General features: G+C 43.3%; 1 protein-coding gene across 8 annotated transcripts in view; it reads left to right on the top strand.

Annotated features, from left to right (window-relative positions):
* Nucleotides 1–26,019, top strand: part of dlgap4b (discs, large (Drosophila) homolog-associated protein 4b) — a 73,671-nt gene that overhangs the window by 43,687 nt on the left and 3,965 nt on the right. For 4 of the 8 annotated variants that reach the window (XM_058054325.2, XM_078798429.1, XM_058054328.2 and 1 more), the window contains 9 exons: nt 10,122–11,332; nt 11,494–11,708; nt 15,879–16,029; nt 16,598–16,850; nt 20,838–21,259; nt 21,567–21,655; nt 22,506–23,014; nt 24,081–24,172; nt 25,225–25,395. In XM_058054325.2, the coding sequence (XP_057910308.2) occupies nt 10,175–11,332; nt 11,494–11,708; nt 15,879–16,029; nt 16,598–16,850; nt 20,838–21,259; nt 21,567–21,655; nt 22,506–23,014; nt 24,081–24,172; nt 25,225–25,395 (3,060 nt within the window). In that variant the 5' untranslated portion in view covers nt 10,122–10,174. Of the gene's footprint in view, nt 1–1,177; nt 1,229–10,121; nt 11,333–11,493; nt 11,709–15,878; nt 16,030–16,597; nt 16,851–20,837; nt 21,260–21,566; nt 21,656–22,505; nt 23,015–24,080; nt 24,173–25,224; nt 25,433–26,019 lie in introns of all 8 variants that reach the window. The other 4 variants (XM_058054326.2, XM_078798428.1, XM_058054327.2 and 1 more) reach the window with 2 other exon arrangements.

Below are 26,019 nucleotides of genomic sequence, written 5' to 3' on the forward strand. Positions count from 1 at the left end.
TCAATAGTCAGATATACGTTTCATACAGCTTTGGAAATATCGAAGCGCACCTGAAATATAAACTGGTGGACAGTATGCCAAGACCAGTGGAAGCAGCCGTTAAAAATCCAAGTTATTCCAGCAAATATTTCTCTTAAAAGGGCTTCCTGTCATGGTTGGGCACTGGAATGAGAATTCTAGCATTGGAACTTTTATAAATGGAATATTTTCATAGTCAGACCACAGAAAACCTGTTTAGGAATACGGTAACCCCTGTGATTGGCTGGTGACCAGTCCAGGGTGCACCCCGCCTCTCGCCCCAATTCAGCTTGAATACGCTCCAGAACAAGTCAAAATTGTCTTGGTAAAAGAATTTGACATAAGACATTATATTTAAGCTGTAAAAACACAAACCGGCTGCATTTGCAATGATGTCAGCCAGAGGGAGGCTGACATCATTGCAGTGCCCCGACAGCAATAACCGCTGAAATGCATCAGACAATAAACAATAAACTCATATTGGTACTTGTCATATATATGTCTCAGCTATCTTTTGAGTGTTAAGTTGGTGTGTGATGATTTTACCGTTCTTTGTAAGATGACAAAGTGAGTCCGACAGTAATGTTTGACAAGCTATATTCATAGAAATCCGTTTGAATGTCTCAATGACAATACAGTGGACCCCGGCAGTGGTTTCTCCGAATTTTCCAGAGCTTGATACACATGCACAGATCGCGACGCATAAACACACAAACTTGCACCAGAGCGCTAACCTCTTTGTGTGCACAGCGGCGTTATCATGCAGGACACACGGCGGGAGCGTTTGCCGAGGCTCAGGGTGACGAGAGTCCTCATTCAACATTGTCATAGCGTCTAGAACGCTGCAGGTGTTATGAAAGCGAGCGGAATATGGATGAGTGGGAGCCTGCTGTGACTGAAACGTGCTAAAGTGAGGTGGTGCCTTTGTGGGATGTGGGAAAGGAGAAGAGTGCAAGAAAGTAGGTCAGGGAAGAGTAAAAGTAGACTTCTCCCGGCCTCAACCTGAACACGGTTTACCCTCCAGCGCTCCAGCCCACCATCTGATGATTTGAGCACAGTCGCTAATGCATGACGAGGTTTTATCCTCACTTGTGTGTTTTCTTGTCGGCGAAGCACGGCGAGGTGGTGTAGGTTCATAACGCAATGTTGTCTCTTTCAGGGATCCTCCTCTCACTCTGGCGGCAAGGCTTCTGGGAAATGAGCCACCCATGTAAGTCTTTCACTTGACCCCGGCGTGCCGGTGTTGTGTTTTTAATGCTGCATAAACACGAGCGAACAATGCGGCAGCCTCGAACCTCGCAACCTTCCTCTGGATGTGATATTTCACGAGCTAATTGCCATTCCTAGCAAAGGCACTGACAGGACTTCAAAGAGATGAAAGTCAAATTCGCATTTCAAACATAACCTTCCTCTCGGCTTCTTGTTTTAGAAATGTTTCATCCCGAGCACAAGGAGGGCTTGAGGCGATGTCAATAACTGAGGAGGATGGGAGGATTTTTCAGCAGGTTCTGGAGAAGCGTCTGGTGACTCATGATGAAATAAGAGCATGGACTTGGATTACTTTGTGCAGAGAGTGGAAAACACTAACAGATGACATCATTTAGTCACATATTTTCCTTTCATTTGTATTATTGCTTAATTAGATTGGAAGAATCCGTCTGACGCCCACCAAAAGATAAGATAAGAATATCAGCAATTCAGTAATATCACTAATTCCCTCACACTGTGTGTGTGGCTTTTCAACTATTTCTTCTTCTCTAATTAATATTTAGGTTAGGTTTAGGTCTTCATTGTCGACCTATACAGTAGTGTGAAAAGTGTTTGCACACTTCCTGCTTCGTCATACTTAAATGTTTCACATCATCAACAAAAGTTGAATATTAGCAACGACAACACAGAATGCCGTTTTTAAATGAAACTTTATTTATCATTGAGGGAGAAAAACAATCCAAACCTAGATGACCCTGTGTGAAAAAGTGATCGCCCCCTAAACCTAATAACTGGCTGGGCCACCCTTAGCAGCAACAACTGCAATCAAGCCATTTGCAATAACTTGCAATGAGTCTCTTTGGAGGACTTTTGGCCCCGCCCATCTTTGCAGAATTGTTGTAATTCCGCCACATTGGAGGGTTTTATAAATGGAATGTTTTCGTAGTTATAGCAAAACTTGTTTACCGCCTTCTAAATATGGTTTTAACATTATTATAGATTTTATCATATCATTATCATTATCATAGACATGTTATAGACATAGCTCTAGACATGAAATAACACCTATATAGTCAGCTTTACTTAATATCCAATATAGGAACTAAAGTAAGACTTGTGATTACTATAAATGTTTTACCACCAGAACCTGCAAAAGTACCTCATGTTTTTATTTTTATTTGGGATTATTGTGCCTGTTGGGAGATAATTCAAACCTGTGATAAAACCCGGCGATCAAGTCTGATCCTTGTACAGTATGTCCAAACATCGCAACACTACTGACACCTAGTGGTGTATCAATGTAAAATACGACATTTTATTATTTGAATGTGTTTTTTTGATTGCCTTCTATTTGTGTTTTACTTCATTTAGCCATTTTTATGGTGGGGAATGCTTAATTTAGGCCAAAAATACATGACATTTTATGAAATATTTATATTTTTGGACTAATAAAAAGCCGTTTTCAACCAGGCAACAACATTATTTATTCATGAATATAATTTAGAAGAGACTTGATCAGTGAAACAACAAAATTCAAATCCCAAAGTAGTGAAGGACGGCTGTACTGTCTCCATTGATGTTACTTAAATGCGTCATAAGACGGTTTTGGCCGGCAGGACAACCTAACCTGCTACGCCTGCAGTGGCGGTTCCAGATATTGGTCACATGGGCACATTCTGCAAGGATGAGGATGAGGATAAAAATGCTGAATATTTATCTGTGCTAACAACTCATTTACTCATCAGGTCAGGATACGTGTGTCAAATGGATGTCCTCGACAAGCATCCATTATTCATTCTTTTTCTTGCGTGTATTCACAGTCAGCTTTCAGGGCCAACAGAATATTTAAATACGACTAAGGACAAATTGTACAAAAAAACAGCCATAAATAAATGCATGGTTCTCTTGAGAAGGGTTTGATTGCATGTTGAGCAGAATCAATGGCACTGCTGGATTTATACTTGAGGGATTATCCCGAGGAAAAGTCCAAATAAAAATACACGCTATGATGTCAAGCCACGCTCATTCTTTCATGTTCATCCTTCCTCAGACTCAAATATGATCCAGTCCTTGCTGTGGCGCTAAAGGAAGCAGTACAAAAGAATATGCATTACATTGCAATTATCACGTGTACACGCAGGCACGCCCCCTTATTGCGGTACTGTACAAACGGGGGTCCTGGCGGCGGTGGCTGTGTTTCACTGATAACAAAACGCTCCAATCACAGCGCTTCTCTCCCAGGACGCGTCTCCTCGGGATGGCGGATGAAGTGAAAGGCCCCGTTAGAGCTGCTGGAAATGGATCCGGAGGTTACGTTTGACTCTGCCTTTTGTTTCCACGCTGTGTAATTAATCTAGTGATAAATTAATCACACCGCTTTCACCGTGGAAAATTCATACTTGACAATTTGAGCGCGACAGGCAACATTCGCCAGGGGTCACCAGATCAGGGAAGGTAGAAGGTGTAGTAACGTGCTGATCAAGGTGGAGTTGTCCTCTGATTGAGACCGCAGGGATGTGAGCGATGCCTTCACGTTCCCTGCTCACAATATCGTATTATTGTTAGCTTCTCCTGTTGCGTATGTGTAGCGGAATATTAAACACGAAACACACACTCTTCTAGGCTTTCATCTATTTCTAATCTGTTTTCATCATAAAACCGTTAAATATGTTGTCTGTACAATGCTAATGCTAATGCTAATGCTAATGGTTTTATTTCATTTGCACATGCATCAGATTCCAATTGGCACTCAATTGGAATCCCATAATCAGTTCCCAGTTCCACATGTCCAAAAGGAGTAGGAAGAAGCAAAGCTTATTAAATCCTACCCCTCCATCTGGTACTTTTACAATCACTAACTGTTACATTTGTTCACTTCCTGCTTTCTTAATATAATGTAATTTTTAAAATTATAAATTAATATTTTATCAATTTTAATTAATACATTTTATTTTTATTTATTTATTTTTTTGTCACATATCAAAGTACGAGGTGATATGACCATACAATGACATAATGGGTACCATAAATGTGTTCTACTCGTGCATACAAGTTAAGTACTGCAATAATACATACTCCGTTTTGGACCAATACCCATACCAAATACCAGTCATGTTGTTTGGTCTAGAGATGGTACCACTGAGGAAAAGACAGGAAGTAGAAGTAGAGGTAGCAGAGATGAGGAGGCTGAGGTTCTCATCGGGAGTGACCAGGATGGATAGGATCAGGAAGGAATACATCAGAGGGACATTACATGTTAGAGGCCTTGGAGATAAAGTCCTTTAGGCCAGACTGAGATGGTTGGGACATGTCCAGAAGAGAGATATAGTGAATATATCGGTAGAAGGATGCTGCCAGGTAGGAGGCGTAGAGGAAGACCAAAGAGGAGGTTTATGGGTGTAGTGAAGGAGGACATGAGAAAGGGTCTGATGGAGGAGATTGGTTTGCCGAAAGAGAAAGAAGAAGACCTGTAAAAAAGACACGGGCGAAAGAAATAATATAAAAGCATATAGTATAAGCATATATAAGCATACGTATATAAGCATATGGTGTATTTACAGTACAATGCAGGCGACTGTGCTTAATATTAAGCCTCCATAAGAGCAGACGTTCCAGCTCTTTGTGTCATATTAAATGCATCCTATGCGCCATCTTGGCCTGTCCCGCTGGCTTTATTGCCGTTGTCATGGCAACAGCTGCCACCCCATGCAGCTGACAGGTTGATGGGTTGACAGACGGCCATTAGGGTATTATTTTGACGTCACGTGGGGATTTGAAAGGCATGAATAGAGGGGATGAGCCGGTCGGTGTCCTCTGTTTCCTGTCACATGATCACCCCTCACATGCAGAGGGCAATCTCATTGCGTCATGGCTTCCTCTGTGGGGGCGAAGCTCGTAAGATCTTTTGGAATGAACTCCGGCTTCGGTGTCGGCGCTCCGGACGAGGATGAGAAACAAAAGTTGCATTCAAGCGTTGTGGGAATCCTCGTGTATGATTCGGTGTCTGTCACCTTTCTTCTTGTCTGTCAGTGTGGCCGTGATGAGACGTTCAAGCGCACTACGTTGGTTGCTTGCTTTGGAGTAGATGAATCCCCTAAACCAAGGCTCCATATCGATATTCAACATGAAATATTTCCAGTTGAATTGTCTTTGGTCGGAACTCGTCGTGCTTTTCAAATACTCACTCCAACAGCCCAAATAGTTTCAGGGCACTGTGCCACCATGTTTTACTGTCTTCCTTTCTGAGTCGCAGTTTTCAGATGTGGTCTAAAATGGGTGTGGGTTATCTATCACAACAGAAGGGGGGGCGGGGGGGGGGGTGAATTTATAACGGTGAAAATAGGCCAGAGCACAGCACTGATGGAGCAGATAGGGTGTAATTAGGACAAGGTTAGGCTGCTTCAGTCTCACATCATTTATTAAATATGTGTCACATGTACAGCTTATGGACTAAAGTATTGGGACACCCATCATCACACTTGAGGGAGGTGAAACGGAACGATGGAGTTCAGTATGTTCTAGCCCAGGGGTGGGCAAACTTTTTGACTCGCGGGCCACATTGATATGACAAAATTTACGGGGGGGCAGACTATATATTTTACACGTAACAGTCCACCTGGTATTATTGTATCTGTAAAATTGTCATGCAATCTGCTATTATTATTTATTATTTTATATTTAGATTTAAATATTTTAAAAATAATAAAATATTATAATAATTACAATAAAATTAAAATAATAATTATTATATTATTATTATGTAAAATATGCAAATATAACAATAATATAATATATAATTAATATAATAATTAGCATTAATATAATAATTATAATAATCATAATAGTTCTAATAATAATAATAATAATCTAATAATATAATAATAATAATAATTATTATTATTATTATTATGATTATGTGCTTGTGTCCCTTTTTTCAGGAGCACTTTGTAAACAACAGACCATGTCAAAAAAGGAAATTGATAAAACCATCAAAAGGTTGGCTCAGGCCATGATGCCAGGTTGTATGATGAGTTTAAATGAAATACTTTGGAAAGATTGGGCGGGCCGTATTCAAACACTTGGCGGGCCGGATGTGGCCCCCGGGCCATAGTTTGCCCACCCCTGTTCTAGCCAATATTTCCACCCTGTTCTTTGTTGTGAAACATTTTTGTACAAGGTTTTGGTGTGCGGGCCGTAGTTTGCTCACCCCTGGTCCACCACGGAAGAACATCAGAGATGAAGAAGTTGGAGATCACTGACACAATTCCACAATGTCTCAAACCGTTGTCAGAAAATTGGAAGCACAGAATTGTCAATGAGGTCTTATTTTTTGGAGCAGGAGGGGATAGAAAAGAAGCAAAAAGAAACAATTTCAATGACAATAACAGAAACCAACAGGGCTACATTAGCAAATGTCAATGATGCTTAATGAGGTCTTGAATGAAGATTAGGAGGGATCTAAGCCGCCTGGTTCAACACGTGATTGACTGTGTTTCAATACTCTTGCTTGTATGTTTCAGTAGTGACGATCGATCACCTTTGAGATGAATTTAATTGGCTGCAAAACCAAGAAAAACTGTGTCGTCTTTTCCTTCTTTTTTATGAAGACTTCAGAAGACTTCCCAGCTTAAACCTGGTTTTGTTTGACATGTTTACCAAGATTTGAACTCTCCTGACTCTGGAAGCTTCCTCTTCGTTCATCCTACGTGTCCCTCATCTTCCTCCGTATTGTTTTCACTTTCACCGGCATCAAACATGCGAGGGCAGCTTCTCTCTTCTTCTTCTTTACGTTTGAAAGCAATAATTCAGAGGCCGCACTAAAGATGTGAGACACATTTGCCCCCGATGCTCCATGGCGGGCGGCGCTTGTGAGCGCGTGCAGCAGATGGTCTGGACTGCGGCTAACTGAGCGGCTCAGAGGAGGACGCTGCCAATCTTAATCTTATCGCTGTCATGAAAATCAGGTGACAAGTCCAAACACCGCAGATGTAAACTCAGGTGATGCGTTTGTGGTGGCGTTCGTACGGCAGGTGATGCTGATGCTAAACAGCTCGCATTAGCGTTAAACGGGTTTCCAGTTCCCACAGTGCCGGATGTTGGACAAATTAGCATCAAGCTTGCACAACTCCAGCCTGCAAACTCCTTATTTCCATATTTATGAGCCGCTGAGCATTATCGGGGAACATCCAGAGGTGATATTTCACTGGGAGAAAACTAATCTGTGAGAATGTGTGTGACATCCACTCGCTCATTAGCATTCCCAATGCTGTTTGCCGGTTCATGGACTGGAAACGAGCTCATTCCGATCAACAAAATACGCTTGGATGGTTCTGATACCCTGCTTAGACGCATCAGAAAGGGCTGAAATGGGACTTGAGCGACAGTGACATCGCCCCCGTCTGGTCAGTGGCTTGAATTGCTCCACTGTAAGGTCAGGAATTGGACACGGTGCCAAACGGCCTTCAGCACCCCCTTGAAGGAACAGATTGCAGCATCCCGATGCACGCGGCTGCCACCAGACGCTCCACGCAGGGTGTAATATCACACACTCCACACACACGCTCACATTGTTGCATGCGTTGGTTAGCACGTTGGGCTGTGGACGCTTGGAGGGAACTCTTGGGTGCAGAACCTTCACCTGGATTGTTTCTTCTGATGTCTGGAGGTCTCTGTCAGGCAACGCTGACACTATGATTGCTTTACATATCAAGTGGGGCATTTATAATAAGTCCACCTGACTGAATGGTGGCTATTTTACTGTTTTATAATAATAATAAATAAGTCATATTAGTTAGCAAATATTAACATGCTAATTTAAACAACGCGTATCCGGAGTATAAGTTGCAATTAAAGGGGACCTTTTGTGCTTTTTTCAATTTTCTGACATATAAATATTCTTACAACTTTGTATTATTGGGTTAAACTAGGGGTCAGCAACCCGCGGCTCCAGAGCCGCATGTGGTTCTTCAGCCTCGTTGTTGTGGAAATGCACGTCTTTGTAGTGAGTTTAAAAAATCCAACTTTGTGTGAGACCATGAATGCATCCTGACTGAGTTCTGACTGGTGATTGGATGAGCAGACAGGATGCTATTCAGTTCTTTCTCACACAAGTAAACATGAAGGAAATAAGTAATACTTTCCCGGAGATATTTGACAATTCTAAAAAATAAATTAGAGATCATTTAAAAACTGTTGTATGGGAACAAAGTAAACAAATCAGGTAAGTTTACAGTACTTTACATATAATATAATACTATCAAGACTACTCCAAATTGTATTTTTTTATCTGAGCTACTTTGATACCCCCAAATGTTGTTTTAGACATACCATTTTTGCGGCTCCAGGCCATTTTTCTTTAGTGGGTAAGGGGGTAAAATGGCTCTTTTCATAGTAAAGGTTGCCGACCCCTGGGATAAAGGATGCCAAAGCATCAGATAACGAGGTTGGAAGTGACGTCAGTGCCGTCCGGACTTCCTTACATGGACTGCAGAATTCCTGCACTCCGTAAACGCAGACCGATGTATCCTGAAGTCCTCCGGAGCGCTTGAGAGTGACATCAATCACAGTGTCAATTGATCAACAAATCAACAAATGTTAATTGGGTATAAACAAATAACCAATTAACAATTTCAAATAGGATAACTCTTCAGCTTTCAATAACAATTATGAAAAAAAAAACATTTGCCTTACTTTCCATTCCCGAATATTGAAATAACTTTTGCATTATCAGTCAAAGTTAGTCTGAGGTAGTCCAAACTCCACCGGCGGTGTGTAGTTTGGCGCACCAATCACACACAGCGTGACACATTGAAGTGCGCTAAGTCTATGGGAGTGGCGTGCCACGATGAGATATGAGGCAGTTAGCTAATGTGGTGTAAAAGGATTACGAGGATTTGACCCTATCAGTGGAGATGGCACTCAGGGAAGCCGTGTTAATGACACTAAATGAGTCTGTGCCCGCAGCATATTAATAATGGGCATATCATTTACAGTATTTTTTACATCTACACACCAAATGTGGGAACAATTTATTGGTGCCGTAAATGTTACTTCACCCCCAAAAATGATTCACCTTACGCCGTGAATAAATGCTCCTCTGGTTAAATGAGCTTTCTGGCATCTCGTTAATTATTGACTGACTAATGCTGCACCGCAGCTTTATTATTTATTTAATTATCTCAGTTCCTTCAGGTTTCTTGTTCTATAAAGGCTAGCGTAGCGATTCAGGCTAATTAGCCCCCGTACATCATAAATTCAAATAGTACCCCAAAAGGCATGCTTGTTCTCCTCCTCTTAAGGATGCTGTGCTTTCATTTAAATGTATACAGTATACGTATATTGTCTTATTCTATAATATTCCATTTGTGTTACAAAACTTTAATATGTTTTAATAACAAACAAAAAACTGAAATACTGAACTCATCACACAGCAACTTAACACCCAAATGTAGTATATCTAATAAGTCTACAGAACAAGTTTGAAATTGAAAAAAGTTTTCCCATACTGTATTTTGTTGTATTTCATTGGCAGACGAGCAGCATAGAAAATGAACAGATCCACCCAGAACCCAGAAGGAGGCTGATGTCATTGCAGCGCTCCAGTGAATGCATTATTATGGGAATTTGATTTTCAATTTGAAAAGAATTTAAACCATTTCTGATGATCAGTCTGCTGCTCTTTGAACACCTTTATTCTGACCCGATGATCATTGTTTCATGCATTGTCGTGCCCTTCAATTTCGACCCGGAAGTTCGATATCGGAAGCTACAGATGTTTTGGCTCGTGGGTGGGTTGTGAACAAAGCACAAGGATGAGCTGAAACTGTTCAGTTTGAACGTACTCAGTCTGGCTGTTATGTACAGATCTTTGTTCTTTGTGTCTTTTTCGTGTCTAGGAGTCAACTGCCAGGTCTGGGGGTCAACTAGAGGGCGGGGCCTCCTTGCCATCATGAAAGGGCTGGGGACCAGCCACAGCAGACATCTGTCTGACTCCTGCGAACCTTCCTCCGGCCACGTGGAGGCCCTCTACCCTCAGAAGACCAGCACCATGCCACGCAGTCCTTACCTGCTGAGCCCTACCATGGACCACTACGGAACTATGGACCCCCACCTCTACACGTCCGCCGCCCCGGGCTCCCTTCCGGCAGAATGCCTGCTGCCCCTCAACAACCAGCTGTCAAACAGTAGCACCTTCCCTAGGATTCACTACAACTCCTACGAACCATCGGACTTCTCTCCACCTGCGGAGATCATTGGTGGAATTGGAACAGGGACCTTGGGGGCGTCCATGTCCATGGGCATGGGAGCGGGGATGGGCATGGCTGAGCTGAGCGGACGATCTATGATCACAAGCGGTTCGGCGACCATATCGCATCACATGACCAAGCACCAAACACCGGCCGGCTTGCTGGAGTTTGACAAGCAGCTACCTGGAGGTCGGGATGGCTTCAGCACGCTACAGTTCCACCGAACATCGGCTCTGGCAGCCGCCAAGCAGCGTACCGACAGTCCCGGTCGCATTCGCTACATGCTGCACTCCGTGCAGAAGCTCTTCGCCAAGTCTCAGTCGCTGGAGAGCCACAACATGAAAGGAAACATCAACGGACGCTCCACAGGAAGTGGTGGAGGCTCTTCCAGCACCGAGGATGGAGGGAAGCAGAACCGCAGGTCCAAAAGTAAAGACCGTGGAACTAAATCGGAAGCGACCGCCAAACGACGACCGCGCTCCAACATGTCGGGGTACTGGAGCTCTGATGATCTGGACAGCAGTGACATGAGCAGCTTCCACAACACCATGGCGATGATGACCCTGGGACGTCCCGCCGGGCACGAGAACCAGACCAGATACATTCCCAGCGGCTACAACACCATCAGCTCATCCAAGAGCAGCAGCGACATGAAATATCACGTCCCTGGAGGTGGAGCATCAGGACACGTGCTTATGAACGATAACGACTTCATGAAAGGGGGGTCCTGGTCTGCACTGACCATGGGCCAGCCCAGACATGTGATCCAGAAGGGCTCAGCCACTTTAGACCGGTCCTTGCTGAAATCCAAGTCATGCCAACAGGAGCTGACCTGCAACTACCTGCAGGTTGGACGCAGGGTGAGTGAAGCCTGAAATTCACCGTTAAACATAATCATGTGACCAGAAACCAAGATTACCATCTCTAAACCTTTACAATAAGGAGCATTTCTGAATAATATACTTAAGTAAGGGTGCTGGAAATGATGAAACCTGCTTCATTCATTTATTGCTGCCTGTAGGGGGATTGGACTAGCTCATTAGGTCGCAGCGGGGGTGCCAACGAGATTCCGTGTCGGCGGATGCGCAGCGGAAGCTACGTGAAAGCCATGGCAGACCTGGAGGACAGCGACGACTCGGAGGGGAGCCCCAAACCCTCGCCAAAGACGGCCGCTCGCCGCCAGAGCTACCTCAGGGCCACGCAGCATTCTCTGAGCGACCAGCTGCCCCCACGCAAGTAAGGAAACAAGCGTTACAATACCATTGTGTACTCCTATACAGTACAGTATACACCAGGGGTGTCCAAAATGGACGTGTGGAACACCTTGATGTTCTTCACATTAGATCCTAGAACCAATCCACTGTGCAGCGCTTAGCCAATTTAAGCAACCTTTATACTGTCTTTTTCACCATTTACTCCCGCTATGCAGCCTCTCCTCCTCCGTATCTCTGCCGGGATCTTCTATCGCTCGGTGTAGTGAAGGGGTGCTCAAAGCTAACAGCTACTCGTGAGTGTAAACAACGGAGCAGGCGGCAAGCTCCAAACGTAACAAGATGAACATCCATAGCTTTCTACATTTTTAAGAACAACATTTGTTTAACGTGGAAACATTTTCGATGGAGTCCCGCTGTGCATTTCAATAAAAAAAATAAAAAGCCATCAAATTAACGAGCTCTTTATAGCAAGCGCTCTTTTGACAAAAGACAGATACTCAAGATAAGTCTGCAAGGGCACTTATGAATCAGTTTACCGTCACATATTAACTCAAGTGCAGAGAGCTTTGCACCTAATATGATTTAACACCGATAAGCACATCTTTATCATTCCAAACATCCGTATTCTTGGTCTGAAATAATATATTCATTATCCACGCATGCTCTGTGTGAGGGAAATACAAATGCAGGCATCACATGGTCAAAGATGCTCCATGAAGTCAGATAATTACCGTATCACAGATAATACGTCCTTGTGCTGGCCGTCTGTAAAGCAGACGTGTTGCACCACGTCCGGACAATCCCGAACGACTGCAGTGTGAAGAGAACACGTCTTCCATAGCAACCATAATATTATGAAAATGGAAGCAAGGCAGCGCTGCCGTGTTTTGTAAAGTCTACACAGAATTTTAAACACTTGCCGGAGGTCATGAACAACCCTGTGAAGAAAAACGTGATATTGCCTCCAGCTACATCTGCTGCTGAGATCAAATGCTTTTTTACTGATTCGGGACAAATATTTCCAATTTTGTCATTCTTGTGAAAGAATGGCTTTTGGTCAACACTCTTATGGGGTATTAGTTTAGGATGGTAGTTGTTAGTTAGTGACTTAGTTAGAACTACACTGCATCAGTAATGTTTCATTAGCATTGTTTCAATAGGCGACACACCAGCAAAAGTACTTCCACTAATATTGTTGAGGAGTTATTTTAGGAGTACTTTTTAAAGCCGGGGATATGAATATGAATTCTTATTATTTAGTAGTGACAAGTTCTGGTAAGATATTGGTGATCTAAGGTTGCAACTAACAATTATTTTAATAACTAATAATTAATAATAATTAATCGGCTGATTATTTTCATGATTCATCGATTAATCTGATTCTTTTTACAACATATTTTTAACTCCTGCATCCTTATTCGGCTATAAAAGATTTCACAAAAAACAGGTTGAAATAAAACCAGGCTAAAATAATAAAAAATAATACAAAGTTAAATAATACAAAGTATTATGCTTGTTCCACTTTTCTGACCCACTAATGTGGTTAGAATTGCCAAACAATGCCAAAGTTTCAGTTAAAGAAAGTTTGGGATGGATCTGAACGCTCCGTTTCAGAGAGTTTTTTCTAACATCGGCTCACTGTGACATCATAACGAGCCATACTTCCTTGTATTATATCATGGGAGTGTGACGAATCACAACGCAGTGGCTGTGTCCGAAGGTAGGCCGTGGGTGGAATACATTTTGGAAATCCAAGAAAAAATCCTGCTGGAATAGGTGCAGATTCTGGAAGATCTAGAAAGAGTGTGTAGCTGCTCTAGGAGTCCACAACCCAATACAAAGGGATGAAAATGAGCATAGTAGGTACGTTTAAAGCTGATATGTTCCAACATTTAGGTGACCTGAGCCTCTGGGCTGAAAGAACACTGAGGAACCTGGGGGTGATCTTTGACGAGAACATCACTAGAACTGTGCAATATTGCTATGCTCAGGTCTATGGTTTCTATGAAAGAACCTGATATTATAATTCATGCGTTTCAACTACTTCAACTACTCATCTGCAGTCAGTCCAAAGTGCTGCTATGAGGCTCTTGAGCAACACCAACAGGAGGGCCCACATTACGCCTGTGTTAAAATCCCTCCACTGGCTCCCTGTTGTGTATCGCGTTCAATATCAAATCTGGGTGCTTATTGTTCGAGCCCTACATCTGTGATGTCATCAAGCCTTACGCCTCAGCCGGGAATCTGAGGTCGTCTGAGCAGAATTCCTTCATGGTTCCACGAACCTTCTTTAAAACTCGAGGAAATCCATCACTTTGGAATCAGTGGATTTCCTTTTTTTGCCTACGCTGTGTAGGGCTGTTGGTATGAGGCGTTCAGGTGCATTATGTAACATTGGTAATCACTAATGTAGCCACGCTTTTTTCATTTTTATTCAAGTACCCCCTACAAGATTTGGTATGTTAGCCGAGATGCTAAGCTAAAACATCTTATCTTCGTGTGGTCAGTGAATATGCATATTAGTTTAATATCAAAATGAAATATGAAATAAATATGGTCCATGGCCACGCTTCGGACACCTTTGCTGTATATGAGTCCTATTCAAAGTACACAGAGAATTGCAGTATTTTTCCTGCTCATATCACAGGTTTGCACGGCCTCTTGTTGCTAGGCAGAATTTGTGCTCCCGCAAAATGTCCCATGGGATAATGAATAGTGTTTATTTCTACACATATTAAGTTTACCATTTAATGCAGCTAAGTCATGTAAATGTGAATAAATATGATATAGAACTACAATGTATATACTGTGGACATATAGTAGATATTGTGGATGTACTTAGCTGATATTTTGGGATTGTCAACATGAGATCGAATAAACGTTTTATTGGTTGTAGACGTACTGCTGGTGTACGGAAAGCAGCAGGAGATACGTAGTAGGTTCCTTCATCCCCTCTTGTATAGAAATGTAAGGTTGATGAATGACTAACCCTACCCCCCCCCCCCCCCCCATCCCTCCAATGGCGCGAGCAGCAGAGCCCTGGATTATACCTTTTTGCAGAGGGAGCTGGATACCCTGTGGTCCCCCCTCCACAGTGTGTCCCCCCTCCACCAACTGGGCAGGTCAATGAGCAGGTCAGTCATAGGCCTTTAAGACACGTCTTAAAGGGGCGTGGTTTCGCTTTACACCGCCCCACCCAGTCAGGCACTTGTGACGTCACTTTGTTGACAATCACAACTGCCCGTCGCCGTCAAGCTTGTAAGACCATGAATGCAACACCTTCAGGTGAAGTTGTAAGACCATGAATGCAACACCTTCAGGTGAAGTTGTAAGACCATGAATGCAGCACCTTTAGGTGAAGTTGTAAGACCATGAATGCAGCACCTTTAGGTGAAGTTGTAAGACCATGAATGCAGCACCTTCAGGTGAAGTTGTAAGACCATGAATGCAACACCTTTAGGTGAAGTTGTAAGACCATGAATGCAACACCTTTAGGTGAAGTTGTAAGACCATGAATGCAACACCTTGAGGTGAAGACGTGTCCTCATCATGTGCATCTTATGCAATCAAAGACGATGGTAAACATTCTTAGGTTTATATTTTGTTCTGCCTAACCATCTTATTTTTGTTTCTTTGGCACCATGATGGCTAGCGAGCGGACCATGTGACCACCTGACATCACCAGCTTTGCATGCACTGATGCTGCTATGATGGAAGCCAGAAATGAGATGAGAATAATATATGTAGTATACCAGTATATTCAGTATATTCATGTCCACTCTAAATTCCTATTTTAAGTATGCTTATTGTTTACTTATTATTTTGACTTTTGAAAAAGGAGCATATTAGTAATTACTGTTTAGTTCATGTTATTGGGTAAAGTAACAGTACACATTTCCATGTACAGACTTACCTTGACAAATATAACAAAAGGATGTATAAATGTATATATGTTCTTGGAGGCCATATTAAGAGGAAATGAAAGGGACACTTATACTTATAACAATAACACCCTCATTGTATTTCTCTTCCATTTCCTACCCTGCTGGGATTGTCACCTGATACATATCTCGTCCTGCCTCTCCATCCATGACATATTAACATCAACATTTTATATTCCTTTACTGTAATATTTCCTGGTATATTGTCCAACCGACCTGTTTGACTTGAAGTCCTTTCCTTTGCTCTGCAGCTGTCTTCCATCTCTCCGAGAGCTGGCCAATAACCACAGCCTGGACAACCTGGACTGCATCGGGGGCGCGGGCTCGCCTGTCCCACACTGGGATGATGATGACTTCAGCCACGCCTGCAGCACTTTGGGCAGACGGAGCTGTGTGGGACAGGTAACAAACATGGCCGTTCATCATCTCATCAAAAGTGTTAGACCATCCTTTAAAAGACAAAATCCTGAACCCTGAAGTGAATAAGCGGTAGAAAATGAATGGATGAAAATGAATGGATGAAAATGAATGGATGAAAATGAATGGATGAAAATGAATGGATGAAAATGAATGGATGAAAATGAATGGATGAAAACGAATGGATGAAAACGAATGGATGAAAATGAATGGATGAAAATGAATGGATGAAAATGAATGGATGAAAATGAATGGATGAAAATGAATGGATGAAAATGAATGGATGAAAATGAATGGATGAAAATGAATGGATGAAAATGAATGGATGAAAATGAATGGATGAAAATGAATGGATGAAAATGAATGGATGAAAATGAATGGATGAAAATGAATGGATGAAAATGAATGGATGAAAATGAATGAACGAGCCATTGGAACTTGTGACCCGCGTGAGTCTGGCAGCCGGTGCTAACATCTGGCGCTTCGGTGCTGTTTAAAACGGTGCAAACAACCCAAATGTTTACACCCGTCTCTTCCATCTGCTTGTGTGCAGCTACGGGACCTGGACATGAGTCATCACTATGAGGACCGCAGCTCCGACTCCACATACAGAGATTCCCGTTCCCACTCTCAGGATAACCCGGAGCCTCCAGACTTGCCCATGCCCACTTGCTTCCGCTCCCGGAGCCACAGCTACCTGAGAGCCATCCAGGCGGGCTGCTCTCAAGACGACGACGTGACTTCCATAGACTCAGGCTCGCTCCCGCCCACGGACACCACTGTTCGCACCTACAGCACCAGCACTGGTGAGTCACTGGCCGGAGAAACAGACAGTATATTCCCACTAGGGGTCCTGATAACCATCACGAAGACGGAATAGAGATGAGATCATATCATATAACCATTTTTATTTCCACTGATGACACCAGATTTCAGCTTTCACGGTTGGGTCAGTGTTCCATCAAATGCACACACCAGTATTTTAGCTCAAATGCAGCCTCTTTTGCCCATGCTAGACGGCCTGTCTACACAGTGGAAGACATGGAAAGAACAGTTTGGCTCTTACCTGATAGCCAATGGCTTGGACAAAGCCCCAAAGGAGAAACAGCTTGCAATATTTCTTCAGCGTTTGGGAACTGACAGACCACGCATCATACCCGCACAGACAGGTAACCACGTCAAACCTGGCCCTCCGCTCCTCACAAGCACCACCCCCCACTTAGACAGCCGCCGGTGTGCAGTAGGTCGTGCTCTCTTGGGTGTTGTTCACATTCGCATCATTTTATTCGACGTATTATGACATCAACCAGTCAATGGGACACAGTGGAATATACTGTACAGCATAAATAGCTCCCTCTGGTGGACATTAATGGGAACTACAAGCTGACTAGTTTAGATTTGACTAAAATTACAGTTACCTACTAATGACAGCTTTTAAAGCAGACAACAGTATTTTTTTCATTTTTGTGTCAATATGACATGTAGTTTTATTAATCCCAGTCCACATAAAGGTTTCAACATGAATGTGGATTTTCACTACACTAAACTGGAAAACAAGACTTGTGCATCTTAATAACACAAGATACAAAGCCTTTACACAAATAATGCTACATTTTGATTAGCACTAGCTAATACTAAAAGGATGGATTACTCTTGTGTTGGGTCTCATTTGCCTCCATAATGTGTGGCCTTCAAGTGTACCGCAGATGTATTCAGTTGGACCCACAGCTTGGCTCTACTGAGGGTGTAGCAGAGATCATCCACATGGTGGCGCTCTCTACCACACGTAATAAAGTAGAACAACCACTGGAGCGGTTGTTACTTCCATTGGCTTGATGAATTGTTAATAAATAATCGTTTTTAGTTGATGGGGGCACGAATAAAGCAATAGTATTATCTAGTTTACATCTATTTTCTGTGCCGCTTATCCTCAAGGAATAAACTAATTTCCCAATTGTTGCTATCATTGCTATTATAAACCCTCGTATTGCTCATTGTCGTCATCGCACAGAAAAGGGGGTTTTGTCCGAGGTGCACTTGAATGCACCAGTCACGCCCCCTCCGAGACGTTCAGGCTCCTAACAAAAGGCACACAAACTAGACGTCTTCTGTCACTCCGGGCAAATATAACCTGAACTAAAGTCACTTTTATTCCACAAACTGTGCTTCCTATTTGAATGACACCAAGGTAAGAATGTGTCTGACCGCCGTATTATTACTTTTACAAAAGATTGTTTATCCGCTGTTTTAACATACTTTATAGTTTAAGTCACCTGGTGATATTTATATTTACTAGCATAATCGGACATTACAGCTTTAACATTAAGCTAATGCTACCAATGCGTTTTATTGAACTGAACTCCGCTAATTTTATATCTCCTGCAATATTTATTTTTGAGATAGTGCTAATTTATATGAATACGCCTCATAAAGTGATTTTAAATTCCGTATTGACTGTTTGGTGCAATAGTTTTATTGTCGATGTGTATGATTTCCCCCATGCTATTATGTAATGGCTGGTCATGTTGGTGACAGTAGAGTTTGCCATACTTTCTGCTAAAGTGCTCTTTGTCTTGCGGCTGTTATTAAACGAAACAATCCAGGCAGGCAGACAAGTTGGCAAGCGATGCTAAACCGTTAAATAGGGCGACACAATCGGTCTTTTGTCTTCCATTGTTCCTGTGTTTTGTCCAACGCCGGCTAACATAAGGACATAACACATACAGTACAGACAATGGACAATATTTATACAGTTTCCTTTGCTATAAAGAGACCACAATTCCAGACTGTTGTTGGTTGCCTTAAACAATTTCAAATTTGGTTGACATGTTTTGAAGAGATTTTTGAGAGATCGTGACAAACATTTGTGCCAGTGTTTTGCACAGCATGAAAGTACAACATTTTTCCACACAAACAGTGCTGAGTTTGACCCTGGAACAGATCGTTTATGTTTCCTGTGGAGAATTTTTTTTTTTATGTCCACTATATCAACCTAGGAGGCTGCACGGCGGAAGAGTGGTTAGCACACAGGCCTCACAGCTCAGAGACCTGAGTTCCACCCTCGGCCATCTCTGTGCATGTTCTCCCCGTGTGCGCGTGGATTTTCTCCGGGTACTCCGGTTTCCTCCCCCATTCCAAAAACATGCTAGGTTAATTGGCCACTCCAAATTGTCCATAGGTATGAATGTGAGTGTGAATGGTTGTTTGTCTATATGTGTCCTGTGATTGGCTGGCCACCAGTCCAGGGTGGACCCCGCCTCTTGCCAGTTAAGACAGCTGGGATAGGCTCCAGCACCCCCGCGACCCTTGTGAGGATATGAAAATGAATGAATGAATAAATATGAACGTATATTAACCTAACCCTAAACACTCTACTCATTAGTTCCTCATTAGTTCTTCAGTAACTATTGTAAATGTATGTTCCTTAGTCGTTAGCCATGAGTTCAGTAACTACCTTTACCAACTAGCTATAGCAATCCACCTAGTCTCTGGTTTTCTGAAGAAGGTTATTCTGCATTTTTTTATATTATTTTGGAAATATTTCATGCTCAAGTGTCTGGCTGCTAATTGTTTTCCTGCCTCGAAAATGCCATTTTATCTTGGACACATGTGGACAGCAGCACCACTGTCCAGTTGGCTTAGCAAGATTCCACTCATTGTGGCACAAAGCATCTGCCTGTTGGGGTTGTTCAATTCCCTTCTACATTTCCCTGACTTTGGCTCCATAAGAAGCAGCCCTGTTCAGCCATCTTTTTGCTGTATGTTTTGTGTCATGTTAGTATTTTAGTAAAGCTTTGACAGCATAGCGAGTATCCAAGTTGATTGGTTTGATTGCATTTTCTTATATTTATGTGTATCTTTTTCGGATTCAATGAAATATACCGCCACACGGCCAACTTCACACATTAGCACATACTGCTGTTGTGATCATTTGGGTGCTTTTGGTTCTGTTTTTCAATCTTCAACTGGACTACATGAGATACGACCACATCATGACAAACCTTCCAGGCAGCATTAGTCTCATCAGTACTACACTGACATGGAAGCAGGTGCTCAGAACATCTGATTGTCACATTGCTGCTGTACATTCCAAAGTATATTTTAGTGTATCGGTATCTGTATCTAAGGCAAACATAACAGACATAAGGCCAAGACCGCCAACATTTGTTGCTCTGTGCTGTTCTCCGTCTGGAACATCTTGAAACCTGTGTTTCAGTTTATAAAAAAGCCACTTTTAAATGTAAACGTTTTGACATGTGACACAAATATATATGTGTCCCATATCAGGGAACAGCTGAGTGTGTAAAATAACACAAAAGTTAAACGTAATAACTCTTCTGTTGTCGTTTACAGCTTCCATGACTTTCTCACTGCCGTGTCACATGACGACTCAGTCCGAGGGTTCACGCGTCAGCCGTAGCATTTCTAATGGTGCTGTAAAATTCCCCGTTTGGACTAGTGGTTTTAGCTTGACGGCATCGCACCTCGGCCGCTTGGAAGGAAGTACTACAGACCCAATGCTGGATCAGTTGGATAACTTCAGTTGGTTGCCAGATAGCTTTTGGAATCACTTAGAGCAGGGGTTTCACTCTTTTATATATATATATAATATATATGATATACCCTCGTGATGTTATTGCACAATTTCCCATGCATTTGATTGCATTTGATTTTGAATACCAAAAAAATGACATCACATGAGAATGTTACTTATTGAAGATGCTAACGTAGACTTTTGAATGTTCTGAGTTCCCGCTTTAAAGTCTTCCGCTCGTGTCTCTCTTGCCCTCCAGTCTCATGCATCACCACCTGTAAGAAGGCCGCTCCTCCGCCAGTGCCGCCACGCACAACCTCCAAACCCTACATCTCCGTCACAGTACAGAGCAGCACGGAATCAGCCCAGGACAATTACTTGGAACAAAGGTCAGAGGTCAACAGCCAGTCCAGCCACGCACACAGCAACTCGTCCGACAGCCTTGACAGCACCCGCGCCAACAGCCTCGCTCGGGGCATACCTCCACCGCCGCACATCATCCCCACCCCCATCGCCACCCCGAGGGAGCCGCTGGTCCCCACCACCGCCAACGCTTCCACCGAAACGGTGGACTCGGTCGTCCAGCATGAACCCATGAAGTCGGGGTTGAGTAACTCGGACGCGGAAGAAGCTCTTGTGATTCCTGTGCCCAGACGGAAACTCTCATCCATTGGCATCCAGGTAGGTTACGTTTTTAACACCTTCTCCCTCAATGTCCCTCATTTTTAATATTCATCTCATGCAGTAGGCTCAAATGTTTATGGAAGCTGTCCAAATACTACAACGCAGGGGGCAGAAAATCCCTAATTGGCGTTTCCTCTTCTAAAACAGAAGTCCCTTCCTCAATTTTCCAGTGTTGACGATAACAACACCCCAGCCTGAATAATAATTCAACTTGACATTTTCAAAGAAAAGCAAACAGAAATATGCTTCAAGTTGGTAACAAAAATGTTTTTTGCATTTAATTGTATACATTTTCTGTTGTGAGGTTGACTGTATACAAGAAGTTCCACGTGAGGAGACCCCACCACTCGCCAGGTTTCAGTCCATCGGAGTACAGGTGGAGGACGGGTGGCAGTAAGTCCTCTTCCTGTCCTTGTAACAACGTGAGGAATTTATATTATAGCCGCACACACACACGTGTCTGTTCATAAAACACATTCCTGGTATGCGTATGGTTTGGTTACATTGGTGTTCAACACTTCCATGTTTTAATAACATTTTGCCATTGAAATCCGAACACAAATCCAACTCACCCGTAAAGTTGCGGCATCATATGGCTAAATATTGAGACACAGGAAGCGAAAATCCAAGTTTGAGCCTACGTTGCAACTTATCCAAAACATGCCTGCATGTATGGCATGTCATTTGGAGCCAGTTGCAAACGCTCGTCCTTTTTTAAGTAATACTGTCTCAATGCTTGTCCATATTATGTAACAGGAATGAAGTGGTATGATTTCATGTCAGTATGGTGTGTCGTGTATTTTCCCACTTTATGATTTGCATGCTTTGTGAAATAATGCCTGGTGCTACTGTTCCTGCGTGATGCTTCTGATTTTTTGGTCATCTTTAATATTCTTCCCCAGTTTGTGTTTTATGCTGTAACGTTTGTGCGTTTTGACATTCCCTTCTGTGTCTGTTTTGCTTTGAACAATTCCCACAGTATGGCCTTGGCACTGCTTTCTCACTCTTTTTTTTTTTAAATCATTTTCGTCATCCGACTGAAGCAGTAGTTGAGAGCTTTTCATGTTGATGTGATAATTCCCGCCCTTCTTAAACTTAAAAGCATGGCTGTCTTGGAAAGTGATCACTTAATGAGCGCTCTGGAGAGACAATTCTGGATTCTTTGTCCACAGAGTTGTTTTTGTAGAGAAGTACTTGTTCTGCAGGGCTTCTTGTCACCATTTGTCTCGGCCGTTTGTTTCAGGCCCAGTCATCCTTCCAGCATGGCCTCCAAACCAGACTCAGACTCGTACAGGCAGGCCGTCCCGGTCAGACCCCTCGTTAGTCAGGCTAAAGCCGCTGAGAAGAAAGTCATGGTCAGTAGCGCCAGCCAGTCTTTGAGCTCCCCTCCTGGACAGGACTCGTTAGACAACGGAGACGCCGCCGGTGACGCCGCCGGTGGCGCTTCCTCACCTCCACCTCCAAGGCAGATCCTCAACCGCTCCACCACACGAAGCAGCTCTTCCTCTTTCTCGGAAAGCCTTGACCCAGCACTGGACCCCTCGTCGCTACCACCCCCGGAACCCTGGCTGGAGAGCGGGAACGGGAGCAGCAGCAGCAGCAGCGCCCCACAAAGTGGTACTGGGGGGGGCACGTTATGTCGAAGAGATGGCCACTGGTTCCTGAAACTCCTGCAAGCCGAAACGGGACGCATGGAAGGATGGTGCCAACAGATGGACCAGGAGACCAAAGACAACCAGCTCTCGGAGGAGGGTAAGACCGGTCCCACGTCTTGAATTCATGGCTAGGATCATCTGGGTTTGGTTCTTCAACGTCCTTGATGCGGCACAACTATTTTTGTCCTCCTTTTCCAGGACAGGATTGATTTTTTTAAAAAAGGGGAAATATGTCAACATTTGAACACACATCTAACACAGGAAATATGCCTTTCAATATTATTTGGTATAATAATAATAATAATAATAATAATAATAATAATATTTTATAGAATATTTATTTATATATTTATAAAATATTTATAACTATTTAATAATATTTGGTGTCGTGAACATTTTGAGCCATAAAAGCTACAATAAAACCAAAAATATATAAAAATCCAACACGTGCACACCCCCTGAATTAACCCAAATATTGAGCCCCCGTCCAGCGATCACACGGGTCACGGCTCAGGTCTGGGCTTGGGCCTTAGACCATACAATCACTCCATCAGACATACCCAGCATGGAGGGGGATGAAGCAGTAATACCTGGGGCCACCACACACAAGAACGCCTGTAATCCTCGGAATTACACAAATCTACCCCGGACCGATTAAACCTCCAGATTAAATTAGTGTGTCAACATCAGCCTCTCAAAACATGAAAAAGTGAACACTAATGTACAGTGGACGAGATCGTCTTTCCGTATCGATGTTTCTCATGGGCAGAACCACGTGATTATGTCATGCAATCCGTGCATCCCGGAGTCTTAAATATGTTTTCACATTGCCGTAACGTTCCTCACCCGTCACTGGATCGCAGTCAGAATTTTGTCAGAGCAGATGTTTGTCCTAGTTTTGACACAGCGCTGCTGATTGGCCAAGGCCTTGAGTATCTATATAAGCTTCCATAACTTCAAAGAGGATAACATGGGCCAAATACGATTACATTTCCCCATCCCACCCACCAGTGAAGCCGCTCGAGCAGGGAATTAATATTTCCAAATATTGATTGTGACCGACTATGGATTGTATTGTCTACGCTGTCGATAACGTTTCTAGCATCCATGCTTTCTACTTACATATGTGTGTTTATCTGTCTTTTATATGTTTGTCTGTGTAGTACTGGGCAAGGTCCGCAGTGCAGTCGGAAGTGCCCAGCTCTTAATTTCCCAGAAGTTCCAGCAGTTCCGGGGGCTTTGTGAACAAAACTTGGTGGGTTTTGTCTTTGCACCAATGCCCATACCTGTTGAACCAGTACCAACCCAGTCTTCAATATAGTTATTATTATATTATTATTGATCTGATACATACATACATATACAGGCTTGGACTTTGTGTGTGTGGGGGGGGCACTTGGTGGCCCACCAGCACAAAATAAAAGTAGCTTATAATAAGCCATTAAGCCATTCTTTTCCAGTGACGTGGCGGCCTTATGGAAAGCGAAGCCAGCTCATGATGCTTAAATCAGCATCCCACACCGCCATCGCTTAGATGGAATGTTCTTGGTTCAATGTTGTTGCCGTGCATCTGTGCCTCTGTGTTTGTGTGGGTTCTTTCCCACAAGCTAAACAACCAACAGTTCATGCAAAAAACAGTGTCGTGTGGTCCAGAATAAAGAGCTGAGACCCTTTTCAGCCTGTAAGTTTGGCGCCCTCTAGTGCTAAACTGGCAAGGTAGCAAATATCTCATTGTTTTGGTGCTTTTGCTACCTGGGCCTTCAGTAGAGATTCAACCTGGAATATTTTTTTTCTTGGCAGATACTGTGAGGACCAGTATCATAATATATTCCTAAAACATGCTAGGTTAATTGGCCACTCCAAATCGTCCATAGGTATGAATGTGAGTGTGAATGGTTGTTTGTCTATATGTGCCCTGTGATTGGCTGGCCACCAGTCCAGGGTGGACCCCGCCTCTCGCCCCAAGACAGCTGGGATAGGCTCCAACACCCCCACGACCCCAGTGAGGATGAGCGGTGGAAAATGAATGAATGAATGAATGAAGGAAAGGTCTGACTGTAATTCCTGCTCCAACCTTCCAGCATTAATAACCAACTTCCACTGGGGGTCGCCATTGCTCAGGCCAGTCTGATAAATATGAATCAGCCAGAGTATTTTGTGATTTAGAAAGCAAAAGAAGAGTACGGAAGTAGCCAGGAATGTCAGGAATCCAGGAATGCAGCTATATGTTTCCTGTTCACTGTTCCAATCTTTTTCATGCAAAATCTGCTAACGTCTTTACTTAGTTCCTGTCCCTCTCTTGGCCAGAATGTGAACGCCAACCCTCGACCCACACCTCAGGACCTGGCGGGTTTCTGGGACCTGCTGCAGCTCTCCATCGAGGACATCAGCCTCAAGTTTGATGAGCTCTACCATCTCAAGTCCAATGACTGGCACCCTGTGCCGTCTGAGGCTGCCCAGTCGCCCCCTGAGCGGAAGGTACTTCCCACCCCTGCTGCCCAGTGCCCTGGCTGGGGTAGGAAAGCCGCCGAAACCGGCCTCTCTCCTCCCACCACCACCACCATTTCTCCCACTTTTTTCTCCCCCCTTCTTCTTTGACTCCCCGTCCCTTTGTGGGATATACTGTCTGGGTCCAATAGAAAGTGGCCAGAGATCCCATTAGACATGCATGGAGCCATTCATCTCAAAGAGGGCACTTGGTGTGTGTGTGTCGGTGTGTGTGTGTCTTAAGTGTGAAGCCCTGCTTTGAGCATGCATGTGTTGCAGCTGCAGTGGAGCATGGCTAAGATGGACTGACTCTGGTCACCCGATGCACTCCTGCTCCTTCTCTCATCATGTCTGTGGTTGTGTTTGTGTCTGTGTTGGTGGCTCTTTGCAATGACATGTTTGGTCAGGGGTTACACGGGACTACTGTTACTATTACTTACTATTACTATTACATGGCATGGCCATAATGTGTTGGGATTCTGTCTATCACATCAAATTGGACTTTTTATTATATTACTATTACATTTACTATTACTAATACTTACTATTACTATTACTATTACTATTACTATTACTATTACATGGGATGGCCATAATGTGTTGGGATTCTGTCTA

This window comes from Doryrhamphus excisus, linkage group LG18 (genome assembly GCF_037039965.1).
Source record: "Doryrhamphus excisus strain RoL-2023G ecotype Guam linkage group LG18, RoL_Dexc_Guam_v1.1, whole genome shotgun sequence".
NCBI lineage: Eukaryota > Metazoa > Chordata > Actinopteri > Syngnathiformes > Syngnathidae > Doryrhamphus > Doryrhamphus excisus.